The following is a 19256-nucleotide window of genomic DNA, read 5'->3' as shown; positions in this document are numbered from 1 at the left end:
TTTGCTGAAAGAGACAGTAAACAAAGGCTTGGCAGTTGAGTGGCTTTTCTGAAGCACAAGTTTTGGGTGTTATTTTTTTGGTAGCAGAACCCAGTATTTCTCATTCACAGCGTTTTCTGTATTCTTATTATTTTAGTGACAAAACAATCCACTTGATCAGTGGCGTATCCAAAATTTTATTAGAGGGTGGCTTGTTTGTAGGTTGAGGGGCCTATGAAGCATTATGTCCCAGAGACTTTGCTATAGTGAGGATGAAAACTACCAACTATCATGTTTGATTGTAGCTTTTGAATGTAGTCTTTAGAAAATTACCCATCTCAAAGCTGTAATTACAGTGAAACATTATTTTTAAAACATTAAACACACTTAATTAGCTAACTTTAGTTAACATATCAACTTACTGCACTGAATTTTCTGTTACACCTTATATGGCTTATATGGTCCAGCAAATACATTCTGGCATTTTGCTGTATGATTGGAGGTGGAACAGAAAATTGGAATGGTCAAACTAACTTCAGCCTTGGCATGAAAGGCTAATTAATCAAAAGACTACATTCTATAGTACTAGATATTGCTTAGAATTGAAGATTATGAAGTTCATGAAATTGAAGATTGTGATGTTCATGCATGCTGTATGCTACCTAGGAAAATAGCCTATAGGAACTTGCATAGCATGGTGACGTACTCACCATCAGGAGAAACAGTAAGCTAATGCTGGGTTTACAGGTTTAAAAACAGCATGTTTCATGCCTTTTTGCTCGGCTGACAGCAGAAAGGGGCCACATAACCATTGCCATGGTATCTGTTGAAAAATTGGGATCTCAGGTGAGCTTTATTAGTAGGTCTGTTTGATTCCAGAAAATGTGGACTAAAGTTCTGATTCTGGCTGCCCGAAAGAAATGGAGTCGATACCAAGATTCGATTCCATACAACAATGAGCTGAATAACTGGGGCTAGAGGAGGTCTGGTAGTGTAATCTTTGTGTGATTTGACTGGCTTAAAGAATTATAGATCTGTGTAATTTCCCAAAAATACCCCAAATAGGCTAAATCGAAATGTCATTGTGTGTATGTGGTATGCACCCTTCCCCTGAGCCCTGATGATGGCCATGAGAGCTAGCAGGAAGGCAGGGCTCAAACTCCAAGCCCAGACAAAAATCTGTGAGGGAGTGGGGAATGGACACATGCCAGTGTACCTTCGTATAACATGCAAGTTGTGCAGTGAAATATGCAGCAAAAAAGATTTAGCAACAGGGAGGAGACTATACATCTAATTTCAGTGTAGGGTGATACCCATTGTCGTGAACTGAATTGGGTCACATTGAGCATCATTTTAGGAGCTACCCTTGTCTTTAGGTCACAGAAAAATAAAAATAAAGAAGGCAACATTTTCTGTTGCCCCTTTTTGTTATTATGTCATTGCAATGTTGATTCAAACAGGACTACTATTATCACGAGATCTCCAGGTTCAGCAAATTATAGAGCGTAATTTCCTCCAGGTTTATTACTTAGCAGACACTGCAGATTCATATTGGATTAAAATCACTGATTTCTTTGTAATCAGTTGTAATGTATAGCACCTCCCTTGATAAGACTAAACCAGCTCGAATATGGCTTAAGGTGTCTTTAGTTCTCCTCCATAAACTCCTTCAGGTGGGTCAATATTTTGGCAATAGTAGTGTTACTTGATTGTAAGCCAATGTTTTTGTCACAGGTTTTACATTTTACTTTGTTTTCCACAAAGTAAGAGCATGGCATTGCCCATGACCAAGTTTTAGAATTTTACATCAGAAATTTTTTGTAATGGTCAGAAATCAATGTCGCCCCCGCCAACCCCCACCTCTCCAAACTACACTCCTGCTTCAGATGAATCTCAAACCTCAAACCTAGTCAGCAACCTTAATAAAACAATAAAGACGCTGTCTCAGGGATCAATGTTAATGGATGATAATAGGCATAAATGGAAAGCAGATGATGACCAGAGTTACGCAATGGCACTAAAATATTAATAGCAAAACAAAGCTAAAGTCACTTTCAGCAAATATGACTGGCTTTATTGCTATTTCTGTTCAGATTCTGTGTTGCATGTTCAATAGCACAGTAAACCATATTGTTAGGAATTAATTAAATCTATATGTCTGGATAGTAGAGTGGCTCAATCATCTGGAGACATGTAGAAGCAGCAGAAGCTCACAATGACTGTTTGAAAACAGGCTCAGTGCTGATCTCAGTGTCTCTCTTCTAGGCTTTATTTCTGGCTTTGCTCATTGATTTTTTGTGAGCACAGACCCAAACACACTCAGGGAGAGAAAGAGAGAATGGGTAGGGAGAGAAGAATTGGAGAGAGTTTCTGTAAATGGCCTCTTCTCAGGTCTCAGTTTCCTCTCATGCAGAACGGAGACAGCAAACACAGGTGAACTGTTTATATAGCTGTACTACTAGAGGTCAGAAAATAGGTAAGGGATCATTTCAGTGCTATTCCATTGAGTCTCAATCTCCCAGCTTTTAACACTAAATCCATTTCCTGCAGACTATTTCAATGGCTTTGCCCATTCATACAGTCCAGTTTCAGATATGCTGTGTGTTATATAGCATATTGCTGTTGTTGGAAGAAAACCTCGTATCTCCAAAATAGTAACTTTACAGGAGAAGGAAAAAACCTGCTTTAATTTTAATGTAAGTCAATGGAACCAGACGTCTTTCCAAGTCATTTTGGGCTGTATTTTTTCATCCATTCATCATGAAATTTACACCTAATGTAAAAGACAACAGGCATTTTCAAATTATGTCAAAAACTGAAAAACGTAAAAACTGGAGATACGAGGTTTTCTTCCAACAGCAGCAATATGTTATACACTGATCTGGCGTAACATTATGACCACCTCCTTCCTACGCTCGTTGTCCACTTTATCAGCTCCACTTACTATATAGATGCACTTTGTAGTTTTACAATTACAGACTGTAGTCCATCTGTTTCTCTGCATAATTTGTTATCCCCTTTTACCCTGTTCTTCATTGGTCAGGATCCCCATGGACCCTCACAGAGCAGGTACTATTTGGGTGGTGGATCATTGTCAGCACTGCAGTTATACTGATGTGGTGGTGGTGTGTTAGTATGTATTGTCCTGGAATGAGTGGATCAGACACAGCAGTGCTGGTGGAGTTTTTAAACACTGTGTCCACTCACTGTCCACTCTATTAGACACTGCTACCTGTCAGTCCACCTTGTAGATGTAAAGTCAAAGACAATAGCTCATCTGCTGCTGCTCAGTTTGTGTAGGTCATACTCTAGTCCTTCATCAGTGGTCAGAGGACACTGCCCACAGGACGCTGTTGGCTGGTTATGTTTGGTTGGTGGACTATTCTCAGTCCAGCAGTGACATTGAGGTGTTTAAAAACTCCAGCAGCAGTATCAAGCACACAGCCATGCAATCTTAATAGACAAACACTGGCAGTAGAATGGGTTATAGTGAAGAACTCAGGAACTGTCATAGGATGCTGCCTTTGCATGGAGCAGTGGTGGGCTGGAGGTTAGGAAACTGGCCCTGTGACCAGAAGGTTACCGGTTCGATTCCCAGAGAGCATGTCTGAGGTGTCCTTGAGCAAGGCACCTAACCCCCCACTGCTCCCAAGGCGTTGTGGATTGGGCTGCCCACCATTCTGGACAAGTGTGCCCACTGCCCCCTAGTGTGTGTGTGTGCTCACTAGTGTGTATGTAATGTTTCACTTCACAGATGGCTTAAATGTGGAGGTGAAATTTCCCCGTTGTGAGACTAATAAAGGGTCACTCAATGAAATATCTGCCCTGCTAGATTCATCCTGCTGTTATTACTGGTAATATTGTGAATTGAAAGCATCAGGGAGAACCACCTGCTCACAAGACCTGTGGATCAGGAGCTTCATGAAATGGGGCTCCTGTGGACAAGCAGCTGCATAAAAGTTCACTATCCGTAGTGCCAAGTGTCGGCTGGAGTGATGTAAAGTGCATTGCTATTGGACTTTGGAGCAGTGTAAAAATGTTCTCTGAGGAATCTCATCTGGCTATCTGGCAGTCTGATGGACAGGTCTAGGTTTGTGGATGCTTGGAGAATGCTACATACTGGAATGCATAGTACCAATAGTAAAGTTTGGTGAAGGAGAGATAATGGTCTGGGGCTGTTTTTCAGGATTTGGGCTCTCCTTTTATTTACAATGAAGAGCAATGTTAATGCTACAGCGTACAAAGACATTGTAGACAGTTAAATGCTTCCAACTTTGTGAGATCACTTTGGAGAATGCCCTTTCCTATTCCAACATGACTGTGCCCCTGTGCATAAAGCAAGGTCCATAAAGAAATGGTTTGATGAGTTTGATGTGGCAGAACTCCAGTGACCTACACAGATTGCTGACCTTAACTCCATTAAATGCTTTGGAAATGGAAATGGATTGCTGATTCTGATCCTGGCCTTCTTGTCCAACACCAATGCCTGACCTCACAAATGCTGTTGTGATGGGGAATGAATTCCTATAAACTAACTCCAAATTCTTGTGGAAAGTCTTTCCAGAAGACTCATGTAGGTGTGATGGTCAGCTTTCCACCTACGTTTGGTTGGCTGATTGGCTGCCCTGTATTGTAATTAATTTCGAAAGCGGTCATGCGCTCCTTATAACTTATCCTTTCAAGGATTATTTTAGCATGACCTGAACTGTGGAATAGGTGGATATGTGTAAATGTGTTGTTTTTTGTGACACCACAAAAACATTGAATTAAAATAGACTGGTTTTACAGCTTCTTTTTCATATATGGACTGTATGGCTTCAAGAGTGAGTGGCACATCTAAGAACGTTTACATAAACTCATTCTAAAAAAGCGGAGACATTTATATATAGTGTGCTTGTGTCAGACGAAATGCTGCCCGTCCTGTAAGCATAATTCTTTTTAACAATAAGGCAAATAACTGAACTCAGTATTTTTTATTCTGAGAGATGTTGTACATACATGACCATAGAAGTGGCACGCTAGTCAGTGACTCTCCAGCTTGAGGGCTTAGTTTTATCTCATTGACATCTATGTCTGAGATTCATAATGAAGGGAAATTCAACTGTGTGTTTCTAACCTTCTAACAGGTATGTGGGTGTTATATTGCAAGTCAAGATGATCCTTGTCATGAGTGTCTCCCTCAATGACTCACAGTGCTCAGGAGTAGATTTAACATTGCTTGATCTAGTGTAAGTGTCCAGAATGTGGATAATACAAATTTGCAAATTTACTGTATTTGTGTGCTCTGCATATTAAAATTTTGGTGATATCTTGCTTTCTGAAAGTAATAATTTTCATAGTGGTTTATCAAAATAAGAAATAATTTGATTTTGTTAACGAAAACTGTTTCTCTGTGCTAATTTGGCATTTCTATAAGTCTTTTGTCAGTCTTTTAACTCTTTGAATCTTTAGGCCTGTACCTGGGCCCATACTTCAGTCCTCACTCTAATTACTACATTAACTTACACTGTAGTTTCATAGTTACTGAGTAATTTAGAGTACATAATAGTTCTTCAAAGCCCAGATCTTACATTTTGCATATTTTATTTGATAACTTTTGACATTTGTTGACATTTTATCTACCAAAAACATTTTTACATGGTTATTGTTCCACCTTTGTTTATCCCTTGAATTTTTATGTGCCTTTCAGACTGATATATGTAAATGACCTCTCTTCTGATTGACTGTCCTGTATCGCTCCTCATTCAAAAGGCAGTCCATGCTGAAACATGGGGCTAAATTGTGTTCGACTTATGACATTTGTTTGGGTTCATGTATTCAGTCATAATTCATTTTTATGTAACCATATTCCAACCTATTTTCCTTTTTATCCTTTAGAGTTATGTAGACTGGTTTTGCTACTGTATGTTGATATATGTAAATGAGCTCTGTTCCAATTGGCTTCCCTGTACTGTACCTTGTGAAAAAGAAGTCCAGGCTAAAATACTTATATATATATATATATATATATATATATATATATATATATATATATATATATTTAAATACTTCATATGACTCTTAATATCAAAACACAACACTACTTTAGGCTGAATAGGTGGGTGTGTATATATTTTGTGATAGTAAATTCAAAATAGGCTATTTTCACAGCTTAGTGCCCAAATGTTGGGTTTTACACTGTTAGTTTACACCTGTTTTGTCTAAAAAAGTAATGAGTTTTTCCATGAGTTTGACTCTTTAAGATAAATAATTAAACAGCATGCCAGAGGTTTAAGGGCTACAGAAACTTGCTCTCGCAGTGGAAGCAGGAGAGACTTCCATGTATCGATGACTAATCTGGGGCTCAGGAGTGCAAGAGCTGAGGTCTGCACTCAGCACTTCTTAAAGCTCCATGACACCCATGAGAGCAGAAGTAAACGAGGGGCCTGGGGGTCCGACGACAGCACGTGCAGGAGAGCAGTTTTTGAGCCTGGTGCTCAGAGAGTCAACACTGCAAAAACATTTTTCTCCTTTAATTGCACTCATTAGATCTGTACGTTGAGTTACAGGTGAAGGCAACCAGCTTTTGCTGATCTCCATGCACTGCAGAGGCTTTGACTGGTTCAATATTTTACCTTGTCCCTGTATCTGAGGCTGCATAAAATGTGCTTCTCTGTCACTTTTCTACTGCCATGGTTGGATTAGACTGGAAATGGTTTGCTCTGCCTCATCACATAAAATTGAAATATTTTGATGAGAACAGGCAAAAACAAAAAAAACCTCTTAGGAGGCTTTTTTATTTTGATTGATTACACTCTCAATTTAATTCAAGTGGTCTTTGTGATAGTTAGGCACAGAACTGTTTTCATAGACATTGCTTTGCTTTCAGACTTTCTAATTCAATCTATTGTTAAAATGTTCCTGTTGTCCCCTACAATGTATGATTGACTGGTCGCCTCTAATTCAGATGCAGGAAATGGCAAGTGAGTTAGACTGAGCAGTAGTAAATGAAAATAAATTCATAAAATATACACAAATTTGCTCTGATCTGTTGGCATATTAAGAGAGAGATGCAGCAGTCTACTTTAGCTCTTACTGCAGTAACTCTTTTGTGTCAGAAATGCAATTTGAGAAGAAATGCACATGAGTGTAGATAAAGTGACAACAGGAAGGGTTTGGGGAGGGGGTGGTGCTGTGGACTGGTTACCATAGAAACAAGAGGATTGAGGGGAAGGGGGAGGATGTTGGAAATGCTGCGTGGTATCGTGTTTATGTCTGCTGATTCAGCAGCGTCCAAAGGCCCCTCGCTATTCTGCACAAGATGCAGATGCTCCACAAAATCAGCCACCAGCTAAAATTTGCAAGGCTTAAATCATTGGATTTTTTTCTGCATTAATGTAATGTTTTTTTTTCTGTTATATTTCTATGCTGCAGTATATTACTTGTGACATTTGCTTGTTTTTTCATCAGTTATGAATAATCAGTTATTATTCATTTTACATTATGATTTTTCACCCTCTTTATTCTTTAGAAGTTGACAGCTGTTTCTACTGTGTCTTTAAGACTGATATACCGTTTAACAAAATATGTAATTAGGCCAGTGGTTCCTAAACTTTTGCATATAACTATATGTTCAATTATTCTGTTCTGATTTGCATTTCAAATAGTCAGGGCCGAAACACTCGTTATAACTTCATTGTGAATGGATGGACAAACCTGGCAGTAAGCTGAATAGTATAGTATACATAATTATATTTGTTTTTGTGACATATATATATATATATTATATATATATATATATATATATATATATATATATATATATATATATATACACGAACACACACACACACACACACACACACACACACACACATATATATATATATATATATATATATATATATAAAATCATTATTAATTAATATTCTATACATTTTGTTTATTAAATTTTAACAGTTTCCTTAGCACATTAACACATAAATAAATAGATTTTGAAAATGTGTCTTGGGTGCCTAAGACTTTTGCACATTATATATATATGTTAAAATCTTAAAATGCCTCAATAAAATGATGCAATCAGATTTTTTTCTTTGTAGTATTTATGTTGATGTACCCAAGTGAGTTCTCCCACTGGCTAAGACTTTAGGAGCCGCATTGAAGGCCTAACTCATCAGATTAACCACTAACCTAATTATTAAGTGAATCAACCAGTTATGTTTTGATTTCAGGCGGAGAACCAGTTTTGAAAACACATCACTTTAGTCCTACAATGACTGCGAGTACGAGTGTTAGCCTGACCAATGTGTTTCAGTCAGTAGTTAGAAAAGGAAAAATATGCCATCTTTAATGAAACAGTCACTGTAACACTGCTTTATACAAGATCTAAAATATGTAACCGAATTCCATATGGGTGCTAACAGAAATTAGCAGCACGATAAAGGGATTTTAATATTTATGGCCCAAACTGAAGGCCAAGCTCACCACTAAGCATTATCATGTAATGTAAAATAGCAGAGAACATGGGGGTTTCATCACCTACAGTACATAATATCAATAAAAGATTCAGAGAATGTGGAGAAATCTCTGTTTGCAAGGGACAAAGCCAAAAACCAGTATTTTCTGGCTGTGAACTTTGGGCCCTCAGTCGGCACTGCTTGGGGTCAGAAACACTTCTGAAAACAGTTAGTTGCTGCATCCACAAATGCACGCTAAAAATCTAAAATGCAAAGAAGAAACTGTATATAAACAGGATCTAGAAACACTGCCACCTTTTCTGGGCCTCATTTAAACTAATTTAAAATGGACTGAGGGGAAGTTGAAAAATGTCCTGTAATCTGATGAATCAACATTTGAAATTCTTTTTGGAAATCGTGGACGTGTGGGCTAAAGACCATTCAGCGTGTTATAAGTAAACAGCTCAAAAGCCAGAATTTGTGATGGTATAGGCGTGCATTAGTGCACATGGCATAGGTGACATAGATGACTAGGCACTGTGAAGACACCATTAATGCTGAACAATATATATTTACATGTTTTCCCTGATGAGTGTGAAAATACATTTTATGGAGGCTAGCATAAATGCTAACAATGTTAATGTTAGCTTTCTAACTAAATGTCACTTTAGTGACACTACTAATAAATAACTTGCTCTATACTATTACAGTACTTGAGTCTTTATCTAAATAGAGGAACTGTTTACTTATTTATTACTTGTTATGTTGCTTGTATTATCTGCAATAAAATGTGTAACAACAGCTGTTCTAATACCTCATGCTGTTTAAGAGGAGTTTCTCTTGCACTACATGATAAAAAAGTGCATTTTATTATGTTCTTTTTATCTGTCTGTCTGTCTGTCTGTCTATCTATCCATTATCCATCCGTCTTAGTAAAAACTTTACAAAGTAAGAATTTCATAAATAATTCTGCAAGATACCAAATAGGGAGCACATCCTCAAGTACCATGATAGTTTGTACCAATCTTTATCAACAAAAATATTAAGTGATGATCAGTGGAAAACGTACAGTTCTAGGTTTATATTGTGAAAGGTTTTGGTATTTTATGCAGTGGAAAAACCTTTAGTTTTAATATATGGATTGGGGAGTGAATTGAATATGAAACTGTACAAATGTTTGCATACTATGTCAAGCTTTCAAATACAACATCAGAGAAAAACATGTTATATGTGCCTTTTCATAAATTCAAGTGATGATGGTACCAGAATACAGATGAGTTCTCTGTGCTCTGATGACTTGAGGAGTGATCTCCTCAGTGCTGCATATACAGACAAGAAGGAAAGAGTGAGTGAGGAAGAGGGAGAGAGGCAGACAGGCCATTTATCAGCGTTTCTGGCAAGCCTGAGAAGATTATCCACCCAGAGTTATGGCCATCATTCCCCTCTCATCAGTTTGATCTGAAACAGGCCATAGCATTGCGCTGGAAAACAATTAGCGGAGTCGCTTGCTGCCGGAGCTGCTATCGTAAGAAGTGCTAAAGAGATCATCACTATTATTGAGTGATGGTGAACAGTGAAGCGGGACGAACGCTGACATTTGATTGCCACTAAGTGATCATATGTTTTAATGTTTATTTTCTCTCTCCTGCAGGCCAATGACGCCTCTGGAAACACCTGGAACTGGCTGTATTTCATCCCCCTCATCATCATCGGCTCCTTCTTCATGCTGAACCTGGTTCTGGGTGTGCTGTCAGGGTGAGTGTGATCTGCAGCAGACACCCAAAAACACTAGCTAAATTGGACTCTTACCTTATTTTTTATGGTCAATGGTTTAGCTTATGATGGGCTTTTTAGGTGATCTCTACGGGAGTGCGAATTGAGAACCACTCTTTTTACACTGAAAAAAGTTTTTAATAGGATAAAATATTGTTTCTGTTGGTATATAGGCTATGGGCCATTTTATTAGATACTCCTACCTTTCAGGTCCACCCTCCAGTCCTTCCTTAATGGTCATTTTCTGACAGTGGTGAAACATATGACTATTAGAGTTAGATCCTTTAGTTCAGGCCATAAACGTCAATAATCAGTCAAAACCAAGGACCAAAAAAACTCAGAAGACACGTTTAGGTAAATAAGTAAATGAAATGGCTATTCAGACCTGTGCCAGGTAGCAGTAATCAAGTTACCAGTTTGAGAAAACAGTTTAAGAAAAATAAAACCTTGTTTATTTATTGAAACCACAACAACAGTGTCACTACATGTAAACATAACTGAGCTTTGAAATGTTGGCTAATGTGATATCCTACCAGGATCCTAATATTGTACCTGACATAGATGAGATTATTCTAGAAACGCAGCTGTGCTGGTTTAACATGCTTTATGCCGCAGGCAGATATTCTGCTTGTACAAAAAGCCGCCTCTGTACATTGACATCCTCACACCACAGCATCAGGTTTCAGACTGAAAAACAAAAATACAAGTATAACGTTGCTCATCAGGCAAAACGAGTTCAATTGTCCCCAAAAGGCTTTAGAGAAGAAGGAAAAGCTGAGAGGCCACAAACGTCTTCGCAATTCTGGTGTTTCTCACTAGATTAATTACAGTTTCATGGCCAAATTAAACATTACAAATTTTACTGAAGCTTCAACACATGGTATCACCCTGTGCTCACTTTAGTGTAAGGGACCGTTAGAAAAATACAGGACGGACCTCTCCAACCATAAGCACACACACAACCTGGTTTAACTATTTACCACACCTGTTTTATACATGATTACTTGAATAAGTGGACAACATAAAATATAAAATATAACTTCGCACTTTTCAGTTATTAAGAATCAGAGTATGTGATTGTTGCCAAGCAACCATGGATTGCTGAATGAGGACAAGAAGTCATTGTATATTGCAACTTTTGTCATATAATAATGAACATATAATACTGTGTAATGCAAAAATCTTCATATTATAAGTACTTTTTGCTCAAAGTACCACCTCAACGACAATGCTAATTTCCATTAGTCTGATTTAGTACAATCAAACCACTCTGAGAAACTTTATTCCCATCTCAATGATTGAATTGTGCTGTTTTGAAACCTACATGAAATTTTCTTAAAAAAGTAGGTAACTGGGCTACCTTAACATTTTGAGTTTATTGAACATCAGTAAGTTAACAGAACAATAATAAGCGCCTTACATTCTGATATTTAACTTTGTTATTCTAAATATAGCCTAATCTTCACTGTAGCCTCATTACTTTCTTTTTAAGTATCACATCACTTTTTTTACACTTTGTGGTCTGATGATAGGATAGGGTGGCTGACAAATTGTGCTTGAAAACAGATGGGCTACAGTTGGGTAACGATAAGGTAAGTGTTTATAATAAAGTAGATGGTAAGTGTGGAAACCACACCTACAATCTGCTCCTCAGTAAGATCATTATAATAAATGCTTCTACTCTGTGGCACTTTATGAATATAGGCTCAGTTCATCTTCTGCTGCCGTGTAAGTACATTTCAATCTTTTTGCAGCTGGTTCTGTCATACGTGGTCAAGTTTGGCCACACGTTTACATTTAGACAGTTTGGAGCCGCCGTGTGACATTAGGATGCAGCATAGAACTCACAGTGGAGACAGACAAATAACATTAATTTAAAAAAGGATTTAGAGAATGCAGCTAATGTGATTGAACAGTTTTCTGTTGGGTTGGATTGGGAAGAGCTTTCTATTAGAGTGTTAGAAATGTTATAGAGGACATTGCAGTTTATAGATTTAAAGATCTGTTTACCTGTAGCCTATGCATATACAGTGCAGTTATGTGTTAAGTGCAGTAAGAACTGGATGGAAATGTGATTAGGCAGCTGTATTATGCCAATGCACTGTTAGTTACAATTAGATTTGTCCTCCATAAGTTGTGATGTGACTGTTATGTCATGGAGGAACAACACACAGACATGTATGTGCATATGCTCAATCTCAGCTCTCTCTCTCTCTCTCTCTCTCTCTCTCTCTCTCTCTCTCTCTCTCTCTCGCTAGCCTTGCGTCCATCCTCTCCTCCCCCCCTTGTTTTTTGTTTCTCACTGCACACACGCCCTGGTTTAATGGAGGCTTGCTGGATGAGTGCTCTGTGGTTCTGTAGCTACTAGGGGAGCTGAATTTATGACTTCTCGGAAAGCAAATCTAATTTTCAGCACTCTTTCACCAAACAGCTCCTCTGCTCAGTCCTCTGGTGTCAGTGTGGCACAAAACATTTGTTACTCTGTTTTCAGCCTTTGGGGAGCCTTCAAAGCCCTGTGTTTGGCACAACAGGTTTTTCTCTGTTCCCGCCCCCCCCCTTCTCTCTCTCTCTCTCTCTCTCTCTTATTATGGTGTTACTACACAAGCATCTCTCAATTTCTTTCTTTTTTCTCCTTCTTTATTTCTTTCTTTCTCAGTATCTTGGCTGTTCTTGTCTCTCTCTCTCTCTCTCTCTCTCTCTCACTTGCTCTTATAGTGTAGGCATTTCTCACTCTTTCCTATTTTTTTCTATTTTGTAATTCTTTCGTTCTCTGTCTCTCTACTGTCTCTTGTTCTTTCTCTCTCTCTCTCTTTCTCTGTCTCTGTCTCTCTCTCTCTCTCTCTGTGTGATATGATATTCTTTCTTTTTTCTTTTTTATTCTTTTTCTGTTTCATGCTCTTTCTTCTTATTCTTCATTGATCCTTTCTTTCTTTGTTTCTTTCTTTGTTTCTTTCTTTCTTTCTTTCTTTCTTTCTTTCTTTCTTTCTTTCTTTCTTCCTTTCTTTCTTTCTTTCATTCTTATATGAGTAATCGTCCTCTTGTGGGCACAATATATACATCCAGTGAATAACATTCCATTGTCCATTAAATAACTGGAATATTTTGTCATATTTACACTGTTTTAGTGTAAGCTAGTCTTAATTTTGGGTAAGCATATTTAAGAAGAACCTTCACCAATCACAATCACAAGGCTGATGTGGAGTGTTTACAAAACTTTAGCAAAAATGTTAAACTTTTAAAATGGGCTGGATTAATAATGAGATTAATAGGCCCATATCACAGCAACAACCACTCTTTGTAATTAAATATATTTATCATATTTATGCAACTTTTCACCCCATATGTTCTATACCCTAGACAAGCTGTAAAAATGCTAGTAGAACATTTACAAATGCAATGACACTGTTTGAGATCTCAGGTTCAAATGTGCATGTGTGAGAAGATGCTGCATTGAATATGCTGAGATGCAACCACACAACCACAATATGCACTTATTGACTGTTATTATTTCACAAATTATAATTATAAGGTTCTGCCCTGTAAACTGTTTAGGTGGGAAAGAACTTTATTTATTAAGCTTTCTCTTCTTTACACTTCTCTTCTCTCTCTCTCTCTCTCTCTCTCTCTCTCTCTCTCTCTCTCTCTATCTCTGGTGAATGTCTGTTATTCCCAGGCTGGTGGTTATAGAGTGGAGTTGGTGGGTCCTCAGAGGGTTTGAGAACAGATCGCTCTCTCTCTTTTTCTCTTCACGCTCCATCTGTGTCTGCCTCTCTCTGCTGCACACACACACACACACGTACACACACACACACATCCTGACACTTCTCTTTGCAACCTTAACGACTGCACAAAATGCAGATGCACTTTTTCTCTGTGCACTCTGTTAGTCCCACATGGTCTCTCTCTCTCTCTCTCTCTCTCTCTCTCTCTCTTTTCTCTCACCTTCTTTCTGTCAGTTGTCCTTCAAGTCAAGTTAACTGTCTCCTCTTGTCTCTTGCTGTGAAATCCACTCATTTGGAGCAGCTTTTGGAACTCAAGGTGAAAGAGCGGCTCTCAAAGATGGGCCACTCCACGGAGACTATTTCCATAAAACAACGGTTTCTGCTCTGGTGCTGATGAGACCGAGTCTCATAAGACACAGCTCATGTGGGTGTTTGTTACAGTGCCTGCAAATAGTGACACAAAAGCATGGATGTATGTGGAGAGAGAGATAGTGCGAGAGCCAGGACATGTGTGAAAACAGGCCATGCCTGTACGTGGTGAGAGAAAAATTGGTGTGTGAAACGCAGAACTGTTCCTATATATGAGATTGCGCTCTGAACATGAGGCGTATACATTCCTCACATACTAAATCCTCCTCGCATCTTTTAGCACCTTTTCATTGTTTGTTGAAAATGTTAGGTAGGTTGGGTTTTAACAGGGCTGTATAGTGTGACAATTTTGCTTGTATTTGCAAGTATGTATACTATATTATAGTTTATTACTACAGTGCCTTAATGGGAGTGCCTTAATATGAACACATTACCAAGTGTCGGACAGAGTGCCTGTACCACTAACTAGTCTAATTAAACTAGTGTTGGCTACAACCCATAGCAAGTTAATATCATCCACTGAAAAGAAAAAAGTTTTGTAGATGACAATGAGTCATCACATTTTACCACTACACCAGTTAGCTCTAGTGTTATGTACTGTTAACAATATCCAACTACCATTTCATCTAATTTAAACAAATTTCAATGAGAAAATATGTGATACTGTTATAAATAAACACAATCACAGTATCACTGATGCCTCACCCTCATCTGAAAGGGCAACCTCCATTGTTCCCGATAGATTTCCTTTAGTTGTGTTTTTAAAGGAACTGCCTACTTTTTGTTAATGCTACTGATTTTTTTTAGCATGCTAGGACAAGTGCAGCAGTTTACCAGTGCTTGTGCATTAGGATATGTTAATATCAGCCAAAAAGCTTTCAGTTTACTGGGTATCTGCATATCTGTTCAATCATATCAAAATGAATCAGAATGCACAATCCTAATTACTGGTTTCTTTTTATTGCGTCTTATATAGAGTGAATTATATGTAGCAGTACGGCTGTGTTACAGTACAGTATTGAAGTCTAGTAGTGGTGGGCAGCGTCACGAATACAGCCTCGTTCTGTCCTCGTCTCTCCAAAGTGTGAAATGCGTATCTACAGACCCGCGCTGGCAGTGTTTGAGCGAGTCAAGCTGATGAAAGGTTTGGCGGAGGCTGAATTGGTGGCTCTGCTGGAGAGCAGAGGTTCAGGAGGATGTAGGATGTGCATGTTAAAAGAATGGTTCACTGAAAAATCCACTTTGCACTTTTCCAAAATGTAGTCAGCCAGGACATATTTGGTACAAAGTTTACTCTTTTAAGTTTAAGCTTAGAACTTGGTAGCATTTTGTGCACTTTGGGTCACTTTGGGGCAGAATTTTTTTGTACTCAGGACATCTTCAGACTTAAAACATGATGGTCATATCAAGCTCAGAAAGAATTTTGTTCGGTTCGGTTTGGGCTCCGACAGTAAATTCTTGGGCTGAATTTGGGTCCAGCATGAATACAGAAAGTCTGAACCTGGGTTTTTATGACAGTATCTTTTTCATATGATTCTGTTAGATTTACACTGCAACAGCTAAAGTGCACCAAATTATGCATGCGAGCAGTTATACATTGGCCAGAAATTTTGTAAGTGCTCTTTTACTCTCATATTTACCACCATTTGACCCAAAAACTCCTACTTTGCACAAAAATTTGAACTCGTAATGTCTATGTATCACAAAGCAATGTTAATGAATCTTATTTGATATCTGCTTTAAAGAAAGAAGTGTGCTTTGTTACAAACCTCAGTCATTGGAGGCAAAGTCACATCACCTTCCTTGTGTTGTTCTGTTGCTTTTAACTTCTTTAGCCCTTTGGATTGATATGTAGCTTATATAGGACTCAGGAGAAAACAACTATTCGAGAACACTGAAACAGAGCCAGTGTTTCATTTACTCTACATACATGTCCAACTATTGCAGCATTTGTTTAGTTCAGGTACTCTGTGTTTGGAGTTTTCCAGTTTGATCTTCTGCTTTTTGTTCTTTTTCTACACTCACAGCATGTACGTTTGTATGTGTATGTGCTTGGCCACAGGCACCGGGAGGTCACTGCTGTCTGTGCCGTGTTCAAAGCTAAAGGCCAGACTAAGGCCACATGCAGAGGGAAGAGAGGGGGAGTGTGAGGGAGAGACAGAGAGAAGCGAGAAAGGCTCTCGCTTCATCATACCAATCTATGGACAGTGTGACTCAGTAGGAAGCATAGGTCTGATTAGATCACTCTGTGTCTGTTTGAACAATATTTATTGTCCATATGACGATGTTTGTAAACAATAGTTTTTCTGAACCAGTTAAACATGAATTTGCAAAGGATGCTTTTATTTTCATAGTAAAGCTGTGGGAGCTACATGATTTCATATACTTTTGGCTAGGGATGATATAATTATTCAACAATGTTAATTCCATTCATTCCTTATCTTTAACCTCTTAATCGAGCTAGGGTCATGGCATGGGCGGCAGGTTGTTGCGAGAAGAGCCTGTGTTTGATTCCTTCGCTGGGTGAACCAGGGTCCTTTCTATGTGAAGTTTGCATGTTCTCCCTGTGTCTCTGTGGGTTTCCTAACACAGTAAAAAAGACATGCAGTCAGGCCAACTGAACATGCTAAAATGTTCCTAGGTTTGAATGTATATGTCTGTGTGTCTGCCCTGCGATGGACTGGTGACCTGTCCAGAGTGTTTCCTCCAATGGGCGCTGGGATAGACTCCAGCACCACCCACAACCCAGTAGGATAAGCAGCTTAGATACTGTATTGAGAATGTTGACAATACAAAATCTTTGACAGATTTTTCTGTTACATTTTCAAAATGACATCCAACCAAGAGTGAGTTAACAACTTAACCTGAAGAGGGCAGCAGTTATTGTCACTTATATTGTAGTACCTAGGTGAGCAGATGTGAAAGAAAATAACAATTTTGGCTTAAAGTTAAAAAGAAATACATTCTGGGAGCATTTTCTAAATATAAAGTATTTACATACAACATATCGCTACTGACCAAAAACCAGCAGCTGCCTTTTACATGGTGTGAACATGTTATTCCAATAGAATACATAATACATGTTGGTCGAATAGAAATATTCCAGAATTGCTTGTGATAGAATCTTTTTACGTTAACTTTCACTAAAAGTAAAGAATGTTTTTGGCCTCTCTTGTAAACCATTTGAAGGTCTAGCAGAGGTTAATCTACATATTTATTATTTTAGCTATTTCTTATTGCCATGTTCTTTTTTTCCATGGTGTTAAATCTTGGTGAACAGTACCTCAGTTAGTCTGAACATTTTAATGCTCAACATTTTATTGTTACAGCTCTTCACATTTACAGGGCCTCATTTATGCCAATTTATTGATTATCAGTTGATTAATTCACATAAATAATCAACTATCAAAATAAACATTTTTTGCAGTCCTACTGTCGGCCTGTGTCCGTATTAGCATCCCCCTTGCTCAGTAATAGAGTCACTGTTTAAGCTCCACTGAGCTTCATCGCTCTTGGGTGCCCCCTGTGGTGCAGTAGCAGCACCTCTGGAGTCAGCTCCAATTTGATTGCATTGCTACAGTGCTAGACATCCTACTGATATGTGTCTTAAGAAAGCGTCATGCTGGCTAATTTGGTTGTTTTGAAGAACAACCAAACATAATGTTGGCATACATAATGCTGGATTTTGTTCTAACTGCCTGGAAAGCTCTACTGCTGTTTTGAGCTAACTAGAGGAGCCAGGCTGTTGGTGCAGAATCCTGGGGAGGATTTTTACTTTCTGGATCTGAATATGCCACCTCTGCAAGTAAGGATGTTTAACTTGCCACACCAGGCTCTTGATATTGTAAGACATGGATTTATGCTATACACTTTGGCATTCTGAAATAGAGTTATGGCAAAATAGTTGAAATTGCTTTGTATGCTACCAACTGGGGTTCAAACCCTCTATAGATAGTAATATTAGTGCACACTGTCTGTCTTAATAAGACAAAGTGAATTAAGTCTAATGTATGTTCATGTTGTTTGTTGAGCCCCCTCCTCCCCAAAATGTCTGTGCACACACCTGTTTCTATGTATATCTGTGGGTCTGTGTGCTAAGCGCTCACTCTTTTTGTCTCGAGATTATGTTGTCATACTGAAAGGAGCTGCTTAGTGATAAAAGTACATAGCTTCGAGTTTGGTTGGTTATCAGTGTTTTTTTGTTTTTTTTTGGTGTATGTGCTTTTTCAGTGCATGTGTGTGTGAATAGATACAGTTGTGTGTTTGTGTATCATACATCACTAAAGTGAGGGATTCCTCTCTGCCAGCCCACACACATACTCTCTCACATACACACACAGTCACAGTCCCGCTGCCACTGCATTGCAGGAATGGGAGGGGGTGTGGAGGAGGGGAGAATGGGGTTGCTGTTGTTGCTGTGTGACGGAAACACCAATCGGAGAGAAGCTCACAACAGTTGTGGAGGCAGATCATTCAGACTGGGGGAAACCCTTATACTGTTTTTCTAAAAGGTTCTGTCTCTCTCTCTCTCTCTCTCTCTCTCTCTCTTTCTCTCTTTCTCTCTCTCTCTCTCTCTCTCTCTCTCCCTCTCTCCCTCCCCCTGTCTCTCTTCTTTCTTTCTTTCTTTTTCTTTGTTTTTCAGTTTGTCTCTTTTATCTTTGTCTCTTTACTGTCTCTCTTTTCTCTCTCCCATTTTTATATCTCTCTATTTCTTCTTTCTCTTCTGTCTTGTCTGTGCTCTCCTGTATTCTGTCTGTCTGTACTCTCTCCCTTTCATGAACATGGATATTGTGGCATGGTAAAAGGATATTTCTCTGTCTTGTTTCTTTCCTTCTCTCTCCTTCCTCCCACTTATCTTCTATTCTTCTCTCTCTCTCTCTCTCTCTCTCTCTCTCTCTCTCTCTCTCTAAAAGGCTGGTTAGAGCTAATGGAAACTGAGGGAAGCTCTGTGGGTGGAGGGAAAGATAAATAAGATCAT

The 19256-nt window shown here is 38.6% G+C and overlaps 1 protein-coding gene across 23 annotated transcripts in view; it reads left to right on the top strand.

Annotated features, from left to right (window-relative positions):
* Window positions 1-19256, top strand: part of cacna1ba (calcium channel, voltage-dependent, N type, alpha 1B subunit, a) — a 169758-nt gene that overhangs the window by 72475 nt on the left and 78027 nt on the right. For all 23 annotated transcript variants that reach the window (XM_017691225.2, XM_017691221.2, XM_037531401.1 and 20 more), the window contains exon 7: window positions 10066-10169. In XM_017691225.2, the coding sequence (XP_017546714.1) occupies window positions 10066-10169 (104 nt within the window). The remainder of the gene's footprint in view (window positions 1-10065; window positions 10170-19256) is intronic.

The sequence above is a fragment of the Pygocentrus nattereri genome, chromosome 20 (assembly GCF_015220715.1).
Source record: "Pygocentrus nattereri isolate fPygNat1 chromosome 20, fPygNat1.pri, whole genome shotgun sequence".
NCBI lineage: Eukaryota > Metazoa > Chordata > Actinopteri > Characiformes > Serrasalmidae > Pygocentrus > Pygocentrus nattereri.
This window is presented reverse-complemented; position numbering and strand designations above follow the sequence as displayed.